The sequence below is a fragment of the Eublepharis macularius genome, chromosome 4, assembly GCF_028583425.1.
Source record: "Eublepharis macularius isolate TG4126 chromosome 4, MPM_Emac_v1.0, whole genome shotgun sequence".
Lineage (NCBI taxonomy): Eukaryota > Metazoa > Chordata > Lepidosauria > Squamata > Eublepharidae > Eublepharis > Eublepharis macularius.
In genome coordinates this window covers 80408297-80429415 of record NC_072793.1, presented here as the reverse complement: position 1 = coordinate 80429415, position 21119 = coordinate 80408297, and the positions used below count along the sequence as shown (strand labels likewise).

At 39.7% G+C, this 21119-nt stretch overlaps 1 protein-coding gene across 3 annotated transcripts in view; it reads left to right on the top strand.

Annotated features, from left to right (window-relative positions):
- MGAT4B (alpha-1,3-mannosyl-glycoprotein 4-beta-N-acetylglucosaminyltransferase B) overlaps positions 1 to 21119 on the top strand; it is a 119118-nt gene that overhangs the window by 73727 nt on the left and 24272 nt on the right. For all 3 annotated transcript variants that reach the window (XR_008596821.1, XM_054976064.1, XM_054976063.1), the window contains exons 5-10: positions 3590 to 3636; positions 9439 to 9552; positions 11251 to 11326; positions 12224 to 12338; positions 13758 to 13888; positions 17901 to 18008. Coding sequence is in view for 2 of the 3 variants with exons in the window: in XM_054976064.1 (XP_054832039.1) it covers positions 3590 to 3636; positions 9439 to 9552; positions 11251 to 11326; positions 12224 to 12338; positions 13758 to 13888; positions 17901 to 18008 (591 nt within the window). In the remaining variant the exon portion in view is untranslated. The remainder of the gene's footprint in view (positions 1 to 3589; positions 3637 to 9438; positions 9553 to 11250; positions 11327 to 12223; positions 12339 to 13757; positions 13889 to 17900; positions 18009 to 21119) is intronic.

Below are 21119 nucleotides of genomic sequence, written 5' to 3'. Positions count from 1 at the left end.
TATAGGGAGAGTAAATACAATCAATGTGATACTGTTCTTAATTCAGATCCCCTCCTTTTAAATCTAGCCTACACATTATCTGATCCATATGATGAAGATGATAATGTGTATTTATTTTAGTGCATTGTATGCCCTCTGTTTTTCCAAGGTGCTATTCATGGACCTCTCATCCATTATATCCTCACTTATAACCCTGTTAGTGACAGGCCCAGGGCCACCTAGTGAGTTTCATGATGATCAAGGATTTTATGTCTGAGGCCCAGTCCAATACTCTAACCACTGCACCACGCTGGCTCATGTTGTCCCTTGGTGATTCTGTGTGCCTCACTATGATATCTTATATACTAATAGCCAAGTTGCCCTGATCTGAGGATATTTAAATCTGGAGACTGGAGCCATGACGGGGTCTTTATAAACACCTGAAAAATGCCCCAGGTTTGCAGAAAAATCTGAATTAAAAAAATACATCAGGGTGTTAAAAAAAAAGATGATAAAAGGAGCACCTGTAGCTTTAACTGAATGCAACCATAGTAGTTTAGCTAGTATTCCAGGCTTGGTTTCTGTCAGGAAAGGGCAACTTGATATCTTGTGATTTGCATGATTCATCCAGGCCTGGCTTCTTGCTACTGTAGTGTAGTGGTTAGAGTTTCAAAATAGATGTGGGAGACCCAGGTTGGAATCACCATTCTGCTGTGGAAGCTCACTGAATGACTTTGATCCAGTCGCACACTCTTAGCCTAACCTACCTCTCAGGGTTGTTGTGAGGATAATACAGAAGCAAGGAGTATGATGTAAGCTGCTTTGTAGAGAAAGGCAGTATATAAATGAAGTACATTCAGAAATATAGATGAATACGGGGGGGCAGCTAAAAAGTAAGTTGTTTAATGAGTTTGAAGGAGAGAAGATGTAGGGAAAGGTGAGTATATAAAGGGTGCCAGAACAAGGGAAGGAGGAAATAGAGTGGGGAAGGGGATATAGGGAAAAGTGAAGTACCCACGTTCCCACAAGTCCTTGTAGGTTCTCCACTGTGTAACTGGGCCCAGCTCAGCTAGCACGACCCAACTGGGCCATATGGGAGAGGCTGCCTGGAGAGAGGGGAGAAGCTAAGAGTAAGTCAGGAAAGGAAAAGATGATGTGGGGGAAGGGAAAATGAGATGCCCCCTTGCAAGTCCTTGCATGTCCCCTGCTTGTCAAAATATATAATTCTCAAAACAGCCAAATCTTTCGATACTTGAATCCAAAGATTGGAAGTATGAGCAGACAAAAAAGATCTTTCTAAAGACCTGAAAAATGCCCCAGATTTGCAGAAAAATCTGCAATCTTAAAAAAAATACATTGGGGTTTTTTTTAATCCTCAAAATGCTAGAAGGAGCACTTGCAGCTTTAAGAAACAAATACCCTCAGTTGCCATTACTAGCATATTTCAGACTTGGAATTTCTGTCAGTAAAAGGCAGGAGGATTTCCAGAGCTCTTTTGGCCTTTGAGGGAGAACCCATCAGGGCTAGGGCCAGCATCAACCACTGGGCAACTTGCTGCCATGCAACTTGTATTACTTACCTGGGACTGGCTGCTTGCTACTGTTCAGGGGCAGCCATCCCACAAAACTCAAAGTGATGTAGTGATTAAGTTTCAGATGAAGACTTGGGGGCATACATTTGAATCCCTACTCTTCCGTGGAAGCTCACTCGGTGACCTTGGGCTAGTCCCATAATCTCAACCTAATTTATCTCACAGGGTTGGTGTGAAGATAAAATGGAAGAAAGGAGAATGATGTAAGCTTCTTTGTGTTCATATTTGTGAGAAAGGAAGGGTATAAATGAAGTAAATAAATAATAAAATAGCTTAATATGGAGGGACAGATAAAAGGTTGGATGGTTGGTGGGTTAGGAGAGAAGGAAGCAGGGGAAAGTGAGGATACAGGGATTAGCAGGAGGAGTGAAAGAAGAAATAGTGTGGGGAAGGGGATTGGAGAGGTACCTCCCACAAATCCATGTGGATTTCCCGCTGTGCAGCTGGGTCAAGCATGGTGACCAGCACCATACACCAAGCTATAATTTTCCTAGATGGCAGCTGCCAGGAGAAGGGAAGCTGAAGATGGAAGAGGGTATATAAAAGTGAGTGGGAAGGAAAGGAGGAAGCAGGAAAAGAGTAACTATGGGGTCTTTCAGGGAAGGGAAAGAGGAAATAGTGGAGGAGTAGAAAATTAAATGCCTCCGCAAGTCCTTGTGGGTTCCCCAGTTGTATAACACTATTTGCCGTATGTGTTAGCTCCCAGTGGTGTGAGTATCCACACCAGTACCAGATTTCCTTTGCTGTTATATAAATTCTCTAGGTACTTTTTGTGTAGCAGCAGGACTGTATTATGGGATCAGGTAATGTTTTCTGTAGATCAGTCATAAGAAGACCCATCAGTGATCAAGTAAGAAATGGTGTTTGGAGTGCTGGACTAGCCACAGAGGCAAGGTTTGTAGGAACTGAACTAGCGTAAGGTGTTAAGATAACAACTGATGTTGTAGCAAGTGTTGCATAATCATGTAAGAGGTTGCTAGTTTGTGTTTTTAATTTTTGTAATGAATGGCTACTTTTTAAATACTGTATTTTGAGTCTGAGCAATATGTACAAGGGCTAAGGAATGTAACAGTCTGCTCAACATTCCTTTTTGAATACTAATGAGGGGAAGACACTTGTATTAGTTCTTTGACTGAGAATATTTTAGAGTCTGCTGACCACCAGAGACTGATATCTAATCAAAATATATAAGCAGAGCCTTCCTTAACAACTGTATCTAATAGGAAGGTTCCTTACATGATAAAGGAGAATGGCATTTCTTGCCTGCAGGCCCAGCAAAATTACACCTTTTAATATTGTGTTTTTACCAATATTACTAGTTTACAAAAACGTTTGACTCATATTTGTTAGTTGTTCATGTCCGAAAGGGAAAATAAACCAGTTTTTTTTAAGTTTTCACATTTAGTCTCTTGGCAGTAATTCTTAAATCACCACAGGTGACTAAGCAAATAGTATTTAAAAGTCTGGAGAACAGGAATGTATATTTATGATAAAAAGGTTGTCATAGAGTAGAAAGACAGAAGGCATGTTGTCCTATGGAGCAGTTTAAAGCTGTGGAGAGTACTTCTATAGAGTATGACAGATATATCATATTCTGAAGTAGGAGATGTAAAAATAATAGATATTGACCAGGGTTTTATTTTGTTTTTTATTTTACTTCATTTATACACCACCTTTCTCCCCAGTGGGGTCCCAAAGCAGCGTACATCATTCTCCTCTTTTCCATTTTATCCTCACAACACCCTGTGAGGTAGATTAAGCTGAGAGTGTGTGACTGGTCCAAGGTCACCCAGCAAGCTGCCATGGCAGAGTGAGGATTTGAACCTGGGTCAGCCAGATCCCAGTCCATCACTCTAGTCACTACACCATACTGGCTCTGTCAAGAGGTGGTAATAATCCAGATGATTTGTATAGTATTATTGCTAGAGAGTATTTATTTGAAATGTAGAATATATGTACTGATGCCTTTTTCAACTTGGGTGTAGATGTTATTTCACACAGTTTAATTTTCCTTTTCAGACAGATCCGCAGTACACAACAGGAGTGGCAGAAAATATCAAAAACTTGTAAGCAGTTTTCTCCTATAATGTCAGATTAATCATAGGAGAAATACTTTGTTTTTCCTTTAATGGACAAATAAAATATTTTGTGTTAATGTTATACTTTTAAATAAGATCTTTTCAAAAATCTGAAGTGTGTGCATTTAAACATGCATGCAGGCTAACCTCAGTTTCTTCCTTGCCTGTTAAAACTGTGAATCTGCATCAACTGTGAAACCAATCATGGTATCCATTTATTTTGCCCTCTATTTCTTAGGGTCATCAGGGGACTAATTATTTATAGTAGCAGAATGTGCTACATGGCCTGTGGTCTGTATTTATGCTGCTTGTGGGCTGTGTGGCAGATACTGCTGACTTAGATTTACAGTAGTCCCAGGAACACTGTTCTTGTTATCTGTATCCTGCTGTCTGTTCACAGCATGAAAAAGGGGGTGGTAATTAGGCAGTACTGACCCAGACCAAATTAAGGTCAGATATAGGCTTCAGGGTTTAGTACCATTCTGGCTGATGTCAACATCCCCTCCCAGGTGCACTTTACAACATGAGGTCATATTCTCCCCCCATCATATCCTAGTTCTGCAGCTTTGATTTATCCAGAGCTCCATGTGGGCTTACCAGTTAATTTCTGTCTTGGAACACTCTGTGGCTTTTTGCAGCATCAGGTTTTCTCATCAATCAGTTGCTCTGGGCATCCCCTCCCCCTTTAAGGATTTGGAAAGTAGACCCTAGTGGATTGTTTTTAATTATTTGCAAGCTTGAAAGAGACAGTGGGCAAGAATGAGCAGCGCTGGAGCTCTAAGGACAAAAAATATAGAAGATAATGATAATGTAAGAAGCCCCAACCCAACTTCATTACTATTCCTGCATTCTGTGTGTTGCCTATTAATAGAAGCAGCTAAGATCAAGACTTGGAAAATGGATGGTGTGACCTAATAGCTCAAGTTCTGCTGCCCCCACTGTACAGGTGATGAGAGATGGCTCCCTTAATTGCTGAAGTGGGAACCATTCTGTTTTCAGTGCTGAGAAGGAATTTAGTGCTTGTGTTTTATCATGTGAAGTCAGGCTGTTCTCCATGCTGCCTTTTGGCCTTTGGCAAAAATACACACTTAACAAAAGATAATAGGTCTTACTGTATAATAGATCTTGATGAAATTGGCAGACATTGACTAAGAAAGTGGTCCTCTGTCAATTGCCTCAAATTTGCCCTTTAATCTGTTTAGTGATTTGATTTCCCCCCACTCCCCGCTAAAACTGCTTTCTTTATATCCCTTAAATTGAATCAGCAGAAGTGTAGGGGAGGGGTATATGTGAAGGAAATATGAGGCAGAGAAGTGCAGTCTTCAGCTCTGATGGCTGTGAGGAAAAAGCTGTTGTTTCTGTGTAAAAGAGATGCATACTCAGTAAGAATTCACAGTTCAAATATTGCAGAAAGAAGATTAATTTAAAGGCAGATAAGGTTGTCAACAGGAAATCCTTTTAAAAAAATTGAAGTTGAACATAGCCTGAGAGGCTACTTCTGTTCCTGAATCCCTCTGTTTTTTCTTGTCTGGTAAACACTTGAATAAGAGAGGTGAGATTTATTACAGGGCAACGGATGACGCTGTTTGTAATCAAACATTGTCAAAATGTATATTGTTCAGATACTTTTTTTAAAAAAAATTGAGATCTTCAGGTAATATGAATATTCACTTTGATTATATTTACACACATATGAAAGATAAAAATTGCAGGTTAACTATATTGGTCCAAAATCCTTCATTAGGAACAACTAAAGAGACACAAAATAGTGAGCAAGCTTTTCAGTTCAACAAAACCCTTCTACAGGCTGCAGATTAAGTATGTGTGTGGGGGTGTGTGGTTTGTTGGGTAAAAAGTACAGTTAAACAATCCTTGACATGGATGGCATAGGTTAGCCTAATCTCACCAGATTTTCAGAAGCTAAGCAGAGTCAGCCCTTGTTAGTACTTGGATGGGATACCACCAAGGAAGACTACAGATTTTATAAGCTGACCATAAGTCAGCTGTGACTTGAAAGCACTTTACACGTGCAAAGTTAAACAAAGTGAAATTCTTGAAACGATGGGCCTTTAACACCATAATCCTCAACATAGCACCTTTGACGAAGGCACTCACCAGTGGCTTTTTTGCTGCCCGTTTGCATCTTCATAAAAAAATTATCTTGTCCTCAAAGCAAAGATCCAATTTTGACTTTCCTCCAGCTCATTGATGTAGGGAATGGGATATAAAATGAAAAGCTATGCAGATGATGTGGTTATAGCAGTGACAAATCAAAACAACTCTTTGACTTATGTACTGGAACAAATATTAAAAATTTGGACAGTTCTCTGGATATAAGCTGAACAAAAAAAACCCAACAATAATGTTACTTTTGACAATGACAGAGGAATGAGAAGAGATTGGAAAAAATAACAGACTGTGCTATCACTACAAAGCTTGCAGAATACCTAGGAATAAATGTATCAGCATGAAATGAGAACTTATATAAGGATAATTATCAAAAAGTGTGGACAAGCATTACGGAAGACTTGCAAATATGGGAAAAATTGAATATTGCATGGCTAGGAAGAATTTCTGCTGTTAAAATTAATATCTTGCCAAAATTGAATTTTCTGTTTCAAATGGACCCAATTCATAAAGATCAAAAGATTTTAAACAAGTGGCAGAAAGTATTAAACGACTTCGTATGGAAAGGGACGAAACCAAGAATAAGATTTAAAGTATTACAGGATGACAAAAAACGAGGAGGATTGGCAGTACTGAATATTAAACTGTACTGCCAGGCAGCAGCATTGGTTTGGATAACCGATTGGATTATAAATCTGAGTAGAAGACACATCAAATTTTAGACAACTGACACTAAAGAGGGCATTCATAATTATTTATGGCTTAAGAAATCACTAAAATTCATTCAAAAGCAGGACAAGGTCCATATACTAAGAGATGGACTATTTAAAATATGGTTTAAATGCAGAAATAGTTTGAGCCCACCAATCTTGCCACTGATATCACTAATAAACACTCACTGTGACGCCACCAAAAGAAATAGAATTGATCAGTTCAGCTATGAATCTATGATAGACAAGCAAGGAAATGTGAAAACTTGGCAAGAAATTCAACCTCAAGAGAAAAATATTCCGTTGTTGATGTATCACCAAACAATATCGAGGTTTAAAGAACAAGCTCTCGAAGAAGTTGGCAGTTTAAGGGAAAAAACAGAATTTGAATTATTAATAAGCGGTGACCTGAAGCATTTATTAGGGAAAATTTATAAAATTTTACAGCAATACCACACAGAAATGGAGCAAGTTAAAAACTGTATGTTAAAATGGATGAAAAACTTTGGAGAAACCATCGCATGAATCAATGGGAAGATTTATGGACTAAAGATATTAAATTTACAGTTTGTCAGTTGTTAAGAGAGAACTGGTACAAAATGTTCTTTAGATGGTATACTACAAGAATTACTAAGGACTATAGTGGACAGTGTTGGAAATGTCAGTGCATGGATGCAACCTTTATCACATGTGGTGGACATGTAAGAAAGCACGAAGATATTGGATAAAGATTCATGAAGAGATGCAGAAGATTCTCAAGCTCAGGTTTGAGCTAAACCTGAAAAATATGCTTCTAAACATTTTACTGAAGAATGTTACAAAAGAACAGGGAGATCTTTTCTGGTACATGGTAACAGCTGCAAGAGTACTATATGCAGTGAAATGGAAAACAAATTTGTGCCCTGACATGCCAGACTGGATAGACAAGAGGTGCAAATATGTATCAACGGCCAAATTAACTTCCTAGGAGCACAATAGACCAGTAGTGGTATTCTGGAAAAAATGGAAAGATTTATTTGATTATTTAGGTTAAAACTGAGATAAATTAAGGTAATTATGCTACAAAGATAAAACACAGGAGAAATAACTGGTTAAAAATTATTAACATTAAAGTTTGGGTATAAGCAACTAAAGAGAGGGGATGAAAGCCAGGGCCGGCGCCACCATTGAGGCGGTGGCTGCGGGGCCGGAGGGGGTGCCGGACGGGGTGCCAGGGGCGGAGGCACGCACCACGGAGCTGGCGTGCCTGCCTCACGCCGCTGCCGGCCAGCCCCGCAGCACCGCCACCGCTGCCACACGCCCCTGGGCAGGCGCAGCAATCGCAGGCCAGGGACAGCAGGCAGCCGGGGCGGCGTGTGGAGCGTGGGCAGCCTCCTCGTACTGCCCCAGCCACCCGCCGGCCAATGGCCCCGCCTTTACTGTGTGATGACATCACCATGTGATGACATCATCACGCAGTCCCCAGGTGCTTGCGCACACTATGTGTGTGCCCAAGTGGCCGCAGACACCAGAAACCGTGGCGCCAGCGGTGATGAGAGCTATTATACAATTTAGTTGTGCTGTTATATTCTGAATATATCTTTCTATTAGCTTAAATTAAATTCAAATGTAGTGCATGTATCTATTTCTGTGCACGTTCTATTGTTATATCTTTTCTTTTTAAATAAAAGCTTTGCTTTAAAAAAAAGTAGGGAATGGTTCAGAAGAACCCAAGAAGTTGTTTGTGTCTGCCTGGAGCACTCATTCAGTAACAGCTAGAGCCATCATAGGAAGATGCTTGGTTGGCAAGCTCCCAAACATTTTGTGATTGACCTCAGAAACCTTTGGTAGCCATGTTGTGATTGCTCCTCTAAAAGCTCATTAGTTTTGGTGGCCACTACCCATCCTCAAAATTCCAAAAGTGCCCACAGGTTCAACAAGATTGGGGATACCTGCTTTAATATCTGAGACAAAAATAAAATATTGAAGTTGCCCCAACATGACAGGAGAAACTAGCACAAAAATCAAAGAGAAACCTTTGTACTTCTGAGGAGAAGTAAAACTAAAGATAGTGATATAATGTCTGTAAAACAATAATTGGATTAATGAACCTTTTCTTTTGCAATCCCCCATATATAGCAAAAACAAACAGTTACTTTAAAAATATGGTGATTGGTCACAACCCACTCAAAGAAACTTAGTTGGGATAGATGCTTCTCCAAACCATGTTTCCCAGCCCTGTGATGAATCTGCTTCATTTGATCTGACTGGATCAAATGGCATGGGTGGGAAGGTTGAAATTCTCTCCCCATCATGCTCGCACTGTACTCTCAAGCTGAACCAGTCCCCCGAGTGCTTGGGAATGTTAGTTCCTTTATATTACATGTGTCTGCAACTCGTGTCATACATATTATCTAGTTTGGCCCTGAGAAATTAGGTTATGATGCAATAGGATCAGCTAGAAAAAGGAGCTACTCTTCGATTCACCTCTGTTTTTTAGTTATCAAAACATTTGATATGTATTTTCCGGGCTGTATTGCCGTGGTCTTGGAACTACAATGCCAAGACCACGGCAGTACAGCCCGGAAAATCTACAACAACCATTGTTCTCCAGCCGTGAAAGCCTTCGACAATATATTTGATATGTAATCCACAAATAATAACATTTAAAAAGTCATCCTTGAGCATCTTTCAAAATCTGTGCATATGAAGGAAAGAAGTGTAAATCTTGCTGAAAAATCTATCTTCAACTACTTTGAAAACATTAAGGGGGGAGATATTTCCAAAATGGCAAAAAATGTTCTTGCTAATGTTCTTCCATTTAAAACAATCTGAAAGTGCAGTTGCTTCTGTGGAGGCTTTGTCCAGAGCTTTTAGTGTTGCCTTCCCCTGTGGTATATCACAATTAAACACGTTTTTTATTGCATTTTCCTTTTAATGACAATTGGCTACCTTTATGTATTCTCATTCTTAGGTTCCCCAACGAAATACATTCTGGTCTTCTAGAAGTCATTTCCCCTTCTCCCCATTTTTATCCAGACTTTTCACGTCTCCGAGAATCTTTTGGTGACCCCAAGGAGAGAGTCAGGTAATACTTCATGACGTGACTGGTATTTTATTCGTCTTTTTTAAAATGAGCTTTGAACTTGGATAAAAGGAAACAAAAGTGTGTGAGAAAAGGAAACCCTTATTGTTGGTTCTTTGTAGTTCAAGTAACCAGTCTGAATTTCTTGGTCTCTTAAAAAAAATACCGTCTATTTGGCTATTTTATAGGTTGAAGATATGTTTATTTTTAGTGTATTCATATGCTGCTTCTCCCAAGTTGGTTGAGGCACTGTTAAACACAGAATAAAATATTCTAAGATGTTCTTTCCTGCTCTGTTTCTGCTGTGAGGAATGTACACTTTAAACCATTGATACTCCATGGCTCAGGAGCCATGTATCTCCCTTTGACATGCTACCTGTGGCTCTTTCCCAGTGTGGTATCCTTCTCATGCTCTAGGAAAGTGAGCAAGGTCATTGCCAGTAGGGCTTGTGATAGGCAGGTGGTTCTTACCTTGAAACAGCTGCTGCTGGAGGGACTGGAGAATGGGTAAACTGTGAGGCTTCCTGAGCTACAGGCCTCATTCCAGGGATGGAAGTAAAGGGCTCGTCCTCTACAACGTCCCCCTCCCTCTCTGCAGCCTCTGTGTTCTCATTTCAGTGCTGGGGAAACTGCCAGGCAGAGAGCAAGCTGTCTGCAGAGAAGAGACAGTAAAACCACCACAGTACTGACCCATAAAAAGAGTGCACTGGCCATAGTTGGGTGGAAGGTTGCTCCCCATTCTCCACAACTGGCTGGTCCTCCTCTGGGCACTTTGGCACTCTCACTCTCTTGCCCAGTCTGCTGTGTCTCATACTGAGGAAAGAGTGGGAAGGCAGAGATACTGAAAATGCTTCCCCTCACTCCAGATTCATAAGAACAGGATAAGGTTCAACAATAGTGGAGAGAGACAATCCTGCATGCGTAGAGGTATTGCAGTAATTTAAAGTTATAGCTACATACAGTATTAATAATTATCTTATTGAATGTGTGTGCTTGGTGGGGTGGTGCACAGGGCATACAGTAGTGATATGGTTCTTTTGATTACTGGTAACTGAATGTCACTCTGTGAGATGTGCAATGAGTAGTACTGCCTTAAACTCATCTCACTGGTATAATGAACATGTATACCAGTGATCCTGAGTGTGGTGCCCACGGGTACTATGATATCTGCGGATGAGTTTCTTGGATCCCATTTGCTTCTTCCCTACAGCATTTCTTTCCAAAAGGATAAAAAAGCAATCTAGGCTTTCCTGGAGTTGGAGGTACTTCAGAAGAGCTTAGAAAGCTTCACGTTTATGTCTGCAGGGAGCACCCATTTAGAAACCACTGTCACTATCGTATGCCAAGCATCCTCCTATATCTTTGTAACCTTTTGAGGAATCGTTCAATGTTTCGTGATTAAATCCAAGTTCTATGGCAGCTGTTTTGTGAGCAGTCCAACCCAAGGCAATCATTGTTGTGGCACCCACTAGCTGTTCTGAAAATTCCATAAACTCACAGGTTCAACAAAGTTAGGGTCACCAATATATACACTGTAGATTACTGTACACTGTAACTTTTGTGGTTTCAGAATTCAGATACTCTTGATACTTAATATTCTGTTGAATTTGTGTTGTTATTCCAAAGAAAGCAGTTGTTGTCCACCTATGATGAAGTATCTTTTAGTCATGTATGCAGTTATAGTTTTTCTCTGTTTTATAGGTGGAGAACTAAACAAAACCTAGATTACTGCTTTTTAATGATGTATGCACAATCCAAAGGCATTTACTATGTTCAGGTAAGTTTAGCATTTGCACAAGTGTGTGTTTAATATTACTATTGTTGCTCCAAGCATAGAGTACTGTATGTGGCTCTTTGGATAAAACACAAGGAGTGAGGCCTATGATGTAAAAGGGAGAAAGACAGCATTTGGCTTAAACCATTATCTTAGTTCCTCCCCTCACCCAGCTACAGCCCAGAGCTATTCAGGAAAAGGGAACTCAGAGGTTACTTTCCATGTATATACTCTGCCACCATTTAAACTAGGCCCATTTAACGTGACAAGAGCATTTGTGTATGTGTCAGTTATTTCCCCTCAGCTAACAATCTCAAGCCAGCTAGAGTTAAACAAAACAAAGACAAGTTTTATTTACATGATGGAATATAGGAGTGAACAGATTTTAAACTACCAAACATACTGAGGTTTGGCCCAGCATTCTACCCGCTCCCATTGGTAGAAGCGGAGCTGGAGCCCGTCCTGTTCGTCACAACCATCTTTGTTGTTTTGTGGTCTTGAAAGAGCAGGACTAACTTTGGAATCATCTTATTGAAGCTATTGCCGTGTTTTAGATTAACAGGACCCATTCATAATATTTGCCTATATAAAGTGGCTAGTCACTGTTTCACTATTTGAATAACAACAACAACAACAACAACAACAACAACAACAACAATAATAATAATATGTTCTGAAGCTAATTTACCTTGACTAATTCAGTCTTATTATTTGACCTAATTCAATCTTATTATTTGACTTTGCTTAAAAAGGTCATGAAGCTACTGATAGTCTTTTCTTTTGTTCAGAAGCATCTTCCCACTTCTTCACTTATTGCAAGTTTGAAGTTACTGTTTTTGTTCAATTGTGCTCATGATCTGTTTTGAGTACTGATGTATCCTTTATATGTTGGTTTTGTAGCTGGAAGATGATATTGTAGCCAAACCAAACTATCTCAGCACAATGAAGAACTTTGCTCTGCAGCAACCCTCTGAAGAATGGATGATCCTGGAGTTCTCACAGCTTGGGTTTATTGGTAAAAGATTCCCTTTCTCAGAAACAGCTATCCTTAGATACATCTTGCTTAGAGGAACCGTCTGGTCAAAGACATGGTGTGAAAGAACATGCCAAAGAGAGCTTGTTAGGGCAAGAAATATTAAAGTTTTCAATATTTTACCTTCTGGAACAAAAATGAGACATACACTGGTGTTGGTTATTTGTACTGTCTTGGCACAGTTCAGAACATACAGGATTTGATCCTAACTAGTGTAAAGAGAAAGAGTTCCCAGAAACGTATCTTTCCCCAGTAGCCTTTTAGGTGCCCCAAACAGCCTTGGGTATGGATTGTGATGAACCTCCTGAACCAATATGGCATGTAATGGGGGAACTGCAGAAGAAAAGAGAATTGGGTGAAATAGTCCATTGTTCCTCAACCATCACCACCCCCAATTATATGAGCAGAGAATGCTTGGCTCTGAGGCTTACTGGCTCTGTTTGGCTCTGCTCATGGAAGAGGGAGGGAGGATTTTTCTTGATTCCCCCTTCTCATTGCTACATACTACACTGTTAGGAGGCTCCACAACTCTCAACAGAGGCTTTTGGAAGTGTGCATGCAGGAGGCAGCTGGAGGAAGGAGAAGGTAGATCGATTCCTGTGAATGCTTTCTATATATGCAAGTTAGGATCCAACCTATAAGAATGTACAGCAGTGCAAGCCATCTTCGCTTGTTATGTGACATAAATGATTTATTATTGTATCTTGTTAAACAGGTCAAGCACCTAAAGAGACTATTGTTACAGTTTGAGAACAGTAGATAGTTCTTGTACATACTTGTCTGTGGATATGGAAAACATAAAGTACTGCAATTTTTCAGTGATTACAGTTAAAACAAAATAGTAGCCTTTCCGCTTCTCAATTGGCCAACAAGTTAGATTGGATCTGGGAGAAGTCCGGTGCATCTGAACCAGGAAACATCCATGTGACAATGGTTGCATGAGCAGCATTGTGCATTCTTTTTTTTAAAAAAAAAAGCTTTGAAAGTAGCCTGCTAAGCATGGCTGCTTAACTGCCTGTATTCCATTATGGTTCTGGCCAATTATTCTGGGCTCCCCTGCCTTGCATGAAGGGTCATTTGCCCACCATTTCACTATTGGTTTCAAAGGTTGTGGAAGATGGACCTGTTCCACATTTGTTTGTGCCTGAGCAGATGTGCTGCATAGCTATAAAGTGCTTTCTTCTGAGAAGTTAGTTACAGAGCCTGACTTTGTGTGAGTTCTGCCGCAAAATGTTCTTCTGGATCTAAGGCCAGTTTATGGTTGTTCTAGTAGTGTGCCATTTGATACATTAAAATAGAGTAAGGAAGATAGTTCTTTTCAGTTTATCCAGTATATAATTCCTTAAGTGAATTTGTATGATTCCGCTTACTTTTCTCTTCTTCATTTAAATATTGTTTCAGGGAAGATGTTTAAGTCGATGGACCTCAGTCTGATTGTGGAATTTATACTCATGTTCTATAAGGACAAGCCCATTGATTGGCTGCTTGATCATATTCTTTGGGTGAAAGTCTGCAACCCAGAGAAAGATGCAGTAAGTCAATTCTCTGTTAAAGGAAATGGTCTCATTATGTTGTAATGAAGGTGTAATAGCTACTGAAAATACACCAGATTCTGCAAGGGCACTTATAATGACCAAAAGATATCCACAGTATTTAAATGATTTTTTTAATTAGTAAAGAGAGGATATAAGAGTAGTCATGCTGGATCAGACCAATGGTCCATCTATCTCATAGTGGCCAACCAGATGCCCCAGGAGGCTGACAAATGGCATGGAGCCCAAAGTCTCTTTCTGTTATTGGCTCCCAGTGCTGGTATTCAGAGGGTCACTGTCTCTGAACATGTTAACATTGTTAATAGCTGCTGATGGACTTATGACCACTTTAAGCTGTTTTGAAGAATCCCACCTGAGACCTTTCCTGAATTTTGCTTGGACGGAAGGAATATAATCTATGGTGACTGAAAGCCATTCGTGGTCACAGTACTCTGGCTTGCTTGCAAGTATGCTACCCATAGTAACACCAGTTCCTAGTCCTTTTGAGTTGGTAGCTTGTTTCTGTTGCGTTGAGGCATAGAAACATAACACTGTGTCCCCAAAGGGTCATCTAGTCCAACTCCCTGCACAATGTAGAACATTCACATATACCTCCCCCCTTCCCTTTTATAATAGAAACGTAGGCACTAAACATGCTTGCAAACAAAACATAAAGAGATGTAATAGTAATTCCAGGAGATCTGGAGAGTGGTAGCATTCCAGGTCAATCTTTTATATCCTTGTTGTACTTATTGTATGTTTTTGTAATAAATAGTATTTACTGCCCAGGGTAGCTCCTGCTGTAGGCTGCACAGTAATGCAGCACTCAGCCACCACTGGCAGCAGTACCTTTGCCCTTCCAGTTGGAATGAAGAGGCAGACACAAGAGTTGGAAACTAAAGGGCCGTTTTATTGAATAACAACAACATAACTTGTCAACATGACAAGGGCCTAACTACCAGTACAGGTCAGGCCCTGGGGACATTCTTGGATCTCCGTCCTGACCTGTCTGGGCAAGCCACCCTCTGCCTTGGGTGCAAGCCATCCATCGTATGGCTGGGCCCTGGCCTGGGCAGGTGACATGGGTCCTCCCTTAAAGCTTAAAGACATTGGAAGACATCACACAGATGCATCTTAGGACGGAGGGGTTTATATTATGAAAGGGTTTCAGTCCTCCTTACCTGATCTAAATTGTCCCCACTGCAGCTATTAACTTTGAAAAAGGTGAAATTCAATCATAGAATTCAGAGTGGGAGAGATTCTGTCAATTTCCCACTCCCTCCTCAGGCTATTCTTAGTGGGTGTTCTGTTCCTCAGAAACAGCATTTAAAGGACGTCTAGGGCTGCAGCAGGATGGGAGAGGGAGAGCAAGAGAAGTCAAGTTCTGCAAAACGAAATCCCTTCAATCCATGGAAATTACTGGTAGATCCAAGCCCGAGATCTTGTCTAATTACACCTTTAGTGTGGACTGTGCTGCAGCCACCTCTGTCTCTAGTACAGGTCAAGGGACCAGCATGGACTAAGCAATAAAATGTGCTTCCATGTAGACACCATATTATATCTCTGTACCAAATGCTGTCTTTCAGTTCTTCTGGAACTGTGGGTCACCTGTGCCTCAGCGTGGCAGTTGATCTGTCCTACAGAAGAAAACGCGCACACACTCCTCCTAATCTAGGCAAGGTCAGGGTTTGCCTTGTGCATTATTCTGTGCCAAGATGATGAGGTGCTAATGGTGCTTTTTCCTACGTATAAAGCCTTGGAGAGCAGAGTTTCAGCATCAGTGTGCATCCAGGCTCACTTGTATTTCCTGTCCAATTGTCCATCCTCCCCCACCCAGTAACATTTTCTATGGGATCTTGAAAGAATCTAAAGCACTGCCTGTTTTAAAAAGTAGCCTAGTTCCAGCATGAATTTCTGGCTCTCTTTCCCATTGCTTGAATGATTAACTCTGCACAATAAATAGGACTCCCCCGCCCCCTGTAAATCCTGCTGTGTAGAATCAAATTGGTAACTTGTAGGATTTGTCTCCTTGATTGAAAGTTTGCTCAGTCCGAGTTTTGCCTGCTCTGGATATTTGTTGACTTCTTTGTCTGAAAACTAACTTTGGATTTCACCTTCTATAGCTGCTTTCATAACTGCATGGTGAAAACACATACACAACAGGGAAAGTGGGGCTGCATTTCACTGCAATGTCCCACTTAGTTTCATGTGGAAAGCTGACGTGAGCTGTTTGCTAGCAGCATGCTGTGAGTGGGTCCATGTTTTAATTTTCTAAAGTGATGAGAGCTGGATTAGGAGATTAATTCAAAATTGGGATGCAGGGAGTAGGTGGCCAATCCTGAGTGTTGCAGGTCATATAAATGCTTGTGCTCATCACCTTGTGCCTTTTGGTATAAGAAGGGCCATAGTGAACATGTATATATAATAGATACCTCTGTTGGAAGTGGGACAGCAGAAAGTTGGTGTTCTTAAAATGTTTGATTTCTCTGTTTAAAAGGGAAACATTAATTCTGCCATTATTTTTTCAATTTTTATTTATTGAAGGATCCTTTTTCTACTTAAAAAGAACCACTCAGTGAGAGATTTACTTAGCATACCTTGGTGCAAAAAGCATACATCCAGTCTATTAGTCCTTGAGAAGGGGGGAAAGCAAAGTTAAGACAGAGGGAATGTGCTATTGGAGAAATGTGGGGCAAATGGGGAGGCGGAGTTAAGAGGCTTTTAAAAGAGTGGTCTGTTTAACTGGATGATCAGAAAGTGCAGCAAATGATCTTATTGTGTATGATCAAACAATTTCTTATAGTACAAACAAGTTATGAAAATGGAAAGTTGTCTTTCCCTTTTGGTTGAGTAGAGATGAAGTAGTGAGGCTAAATGAGACCGTGTAAAATAAAGTCAATAAAATAGTGTTTTGAATGTGAACAAAGAAGTAGGGAGGAACAGCTAAAAGTATTTTGACAGCCGTTTTATTAATCTAATTTTGATGATACATTCCTGACTCCCTATACCATCCAGAAAATCATACTCCCTCTGTCCTTTCTCCTTCCCACATTGTGATCCAGGTTGCTGGAGGTCAACAATGCATTCCTCTTCAGGTTTCACATACAGAACTGTGAGCATAACAGTGGCTGAAACTATTGTAGGACAGCCCTGCCCTCAGCCCTGAAACCAAGCTCTTCCAAGTTTGTTTGTTTGTTTGTTTTTGGAATGAGTAAAATCTTTTTTAAGACAAAATTGTGTGATACAAAGATTTTCAATCTATAAAGAACTATAATTTCTGTGTATACTGTAGAATCATACCATTTTTCACAGATATTGTTTCCATGTAATTTTTTCTACAATTAATATATGGTAGTGTACATGATGATAATATATTGTTTTAACAGTTCAGTGTTATAAAGTTTAACTTCATATCCAAATATGCTGCTAGTCCTATTATGACTGTTTCTGACCAGATAATGGGTTTTTTTTTGGTTTGGTACAAATTTGTTTCCAACTTTTATTACTGCCTTGGAAATGGAAAAAGTTAATATAGATGTACTAAGGTAGCATGAGGTGCAGGTGTTTGCAGTTCATTCTCTGGTACTGGGCAGATATGTAACTTGTAGAAAATTTTACAGTGCAGTCTTTGTTGGCTATGTAAATACTTGTAGAATAGTCAGTTTTTGCTTCAGGTGTTGGATGATTATTCTCAAGTTACAGAAATTTAATGCCAGTGCTGGCTCAACACAACCCCAGTGTTGACTGGGATGAGTGATATGAGAGTTGCTTTGGATTATGAAATTCCATCACTAATAGTAGTTGCTAATAATTGGTCTGTTACTCTGCTGAATAAAGATATCCAGCAGTTATTGTTCTTAGCACCAACAATGTAAATAACTATGGTTCAGAAATCAGTGTGTTTACTAATAAGCCCCACTGAAAACAGCCACCTTCTTTCCCCATTTCAGGCTTCCTCCTCCTAAACCGGAAGAAGAAATACTAAGTTCATTTTCTGCTTTTACTATTTCAGAAACATTGTGATAGACAGAAAGCAAATCTGAGGATCCGCTTCAAACCGTCACTCTTCCAACATGTAGGAACCCACTCCTCCCTGGCTGGCAAAATACAGAAGCTAAAAGTGAGTATGTGACATCATAGCCCTGGAAACTGAAGATGCATACAAAGTGAATGACAGAAGGAATAAGTTTATATCTTTGATAGGTTTATTAATCAAAATTTATGTAAAGTTTGACCTGCAGGAATGGGGGGCAGGATGAATTATTCCAGTCCTTTCTCCTCTTTCACAATGGCTGCAATCCTAAAAACGCTTTCCTGGAGTAAGCCCCTTTGAATAAAATGGAACTTACTTGTGTGTAAACTTGCTTAGGATCACTCCCAATGTCTTTCATCCTTTTGCTAACGGTGATACTTCAGATGAATAAATACTTCATCCCATAAAATTCAAAGCAAGCCACTAAGAACCAGTCATCTGCATAATCTTGTCTTGGGTAATGTTTCTTGATTGCACATGACATAATTTGAAGAACTGCCTTTTATAGATTTATAGGCTAGTAAAATGCCTGTTGTCGTGGTGAATTCTGTGTATGTGTGCACACGCATGCACAAAGGGCTTGTGGGGCCCCTTGAAGGGGAGAGGTGCAGTTTTTTTCTGTATAATGTGTGTACAGACATATATTTACCTTTCCAAAGTGGGAAGGCAGTGGCTTCAGCTCCGACACCTATTAATTTATACACAGTAAGTGTCACCATACTAAACTTCCTCTCTCTCTGCATGGGTGTGAGTGTGTGTGTGTGTGTGTGTGTTCTTTGCTGTGTTAATGTCCATAGAGTAACCAAATAGAAGGCATCCCCAATATCTATAAACAAACAACTCAGTGGAAAACCACAGTTGGAGGGAAATACAAGAATGCAAAAATCAATCTCTATAAATATAAATATAAAGTGTATTCAAGTGCAAAGTGACTAGTGCTTATGATTATATACTTATATACTTCTAATAAATATTCATACAAAATATTCCAATATACAAAATAGATATAAATATTATTATTAAAAACACACAAAACTGGTGTCAGCCGTATAAATAAAATCCACAGATTCTCTGGTGTGAAGTAAATGTCTTTTTCTTATGTAGCTAAAGCCGAGAAGAAGACAACTGCAATCCAACTGGAATTTCACAGATAAGTATTCTGAAGTGTATTCCAAAGTCAAGTATTCTCAGACTCAAGGGAGGACGCTAAGGACCTCCTATACGGAACTTGGGTCCCTCAGCATCCATTCTTGTCTCCACCTGCAAAGTCAAGAGAAGATATTTCATTAGAAAGTTTGATTTTTTGAGAGTCTTACTTGCATAACATTTACCTTTGGGACACGTGAGTCTCTTCAATCCTGGTATAATCTTCACCTACAGCAATAAGAAAATATTTGTGTATATGGATAAATGTGAGATGGACCTGTGGAATTTCTACCTAGTTCCATATATGAGGTCCTTTGTGTCCTCCCTTCATGTCTGAGAATACTGGAATACACTTCAGAATACTTATCTGTGAAATTCCAATTGGATTGCAGTCATCTTCTTGGCTTTAGCTACATAAGATAAAGAAAAAGACAGTAACTTCACATAAGAGAATCTGTGGACTTTATTTATACGGCTGACACCAGTTTTCTGTGACTTTAATAATAATATTTACACCTATTTTCTATATATGAACATTTTGTACAAATATATATTAGAAGTATGTAAGTATATAATCATAAGCACTACTCACTTTGCACTTGAATACACTTTATATTTATAGAGACTGATTTTTGCATTCTTGTATTTCCCTCCAATTGTGGTTTTCCACTGAGTTGTTTGTTTCCATTAATGTCCATAAGCAAGGTCTTTTGTTAGGTCTGTAAAAATAACCCTCACTCAGTTTTATGCAAAGGAAACCCAATTTATGCGAATCCAAATCAGACAGGTTTGGTGTTTATAGGAGAGAACAAAGTAACTCCTTCATCCAGGCACTCCTTCATCCTTATTCCACCTCTTCTATAAGGAAGCAAGGTTTGTTATAAGGGGCTCTGGGCCAATGCAGGAGTCTCTGGGATTGATCTCTTTTTTAATAGTGGAAGGAATCCTGGAGGCAGCAGTGCTGCAGTTCTTTTGCTCTGGTGAAGCTAAAAGGAGCATGAGCAAGTGATGGCTCGCTCTCTCTTGCGCAGCCCTGGTTATGAGAGTGGTGATTTTGAGCTATGAGTAATGGTCAGAAAATGCTCTTAGTTCTTATGAAGAAGGGATAAAAGCAGAGACTAGTAAAACTTGGCTTTGTCCTGCACTAACCTGAAATGTGTATTATGCCACTATTTTTAGTTACTTTGGTGTCTTTACAGCTTATCTTGTTCAACTAAAGCTCCTTTGAAAGAAATAACCCATTATATTTAATATATAACATGTGTGCCATACAGAATAAACTGTTTGAAACTGATTCCTGTTTTTTACCATGTAGTATTTATTTTTTGCCACCTGCTTTTTTATTGCAAACGCCACTCACATTGGGCCACTTTGAGGCAACTGAGTTGTTCAAATACCTGCAGGTTGCTCTGAGGAGCACAGGTCTTAAGAGCACAAAGCATGGAAGAAAGTGTGTATCAAGATGGACAGCATTTATTTAAAATTTAATTTTGTATGAATATTTATTATATTATTAAACAAGTTTGTTTATAGTTGACATAAATCTTGGTTTTCTCCATATGCAAATTTAATTTTTGCTGGGATAAAGAAGGAATGGAAGAGCTACCTTTGATAAATAGTTGGACAAAATTGAGGCTTGTGTTATTTACCCTTTTTTAAAGCCAAAGCCCCCATGGTCAGCCAACCAGAGGCAATCTCAGAACAATGGTTCATTGTGTGGCAGTGGTTACAACTGTTGTCAAACAATGAGCTGACCAGTCTTTTTAAGTTCACATCACATGAATACGTGAAGCCTCTTTATACGGAGTCAGACTCGCCAAAGTCACTATTGTCCACTCAGACTGGCAGGATGTCTGGCAGTGGTCTTTCACATCACCTGATCCTTTTAACTGGATATGCCAGGAATCTGCATCCCTTGATATGCCAGGGATCTTCTGCATTCAAAGCAGATACTAATGAGCCGTAACCCTACTAGGTATCTGTATCTGAGTTACTGCAGATTATGGATTTCATCATCATTATATCTAACTCCAAATGGCACCATAGAGGATA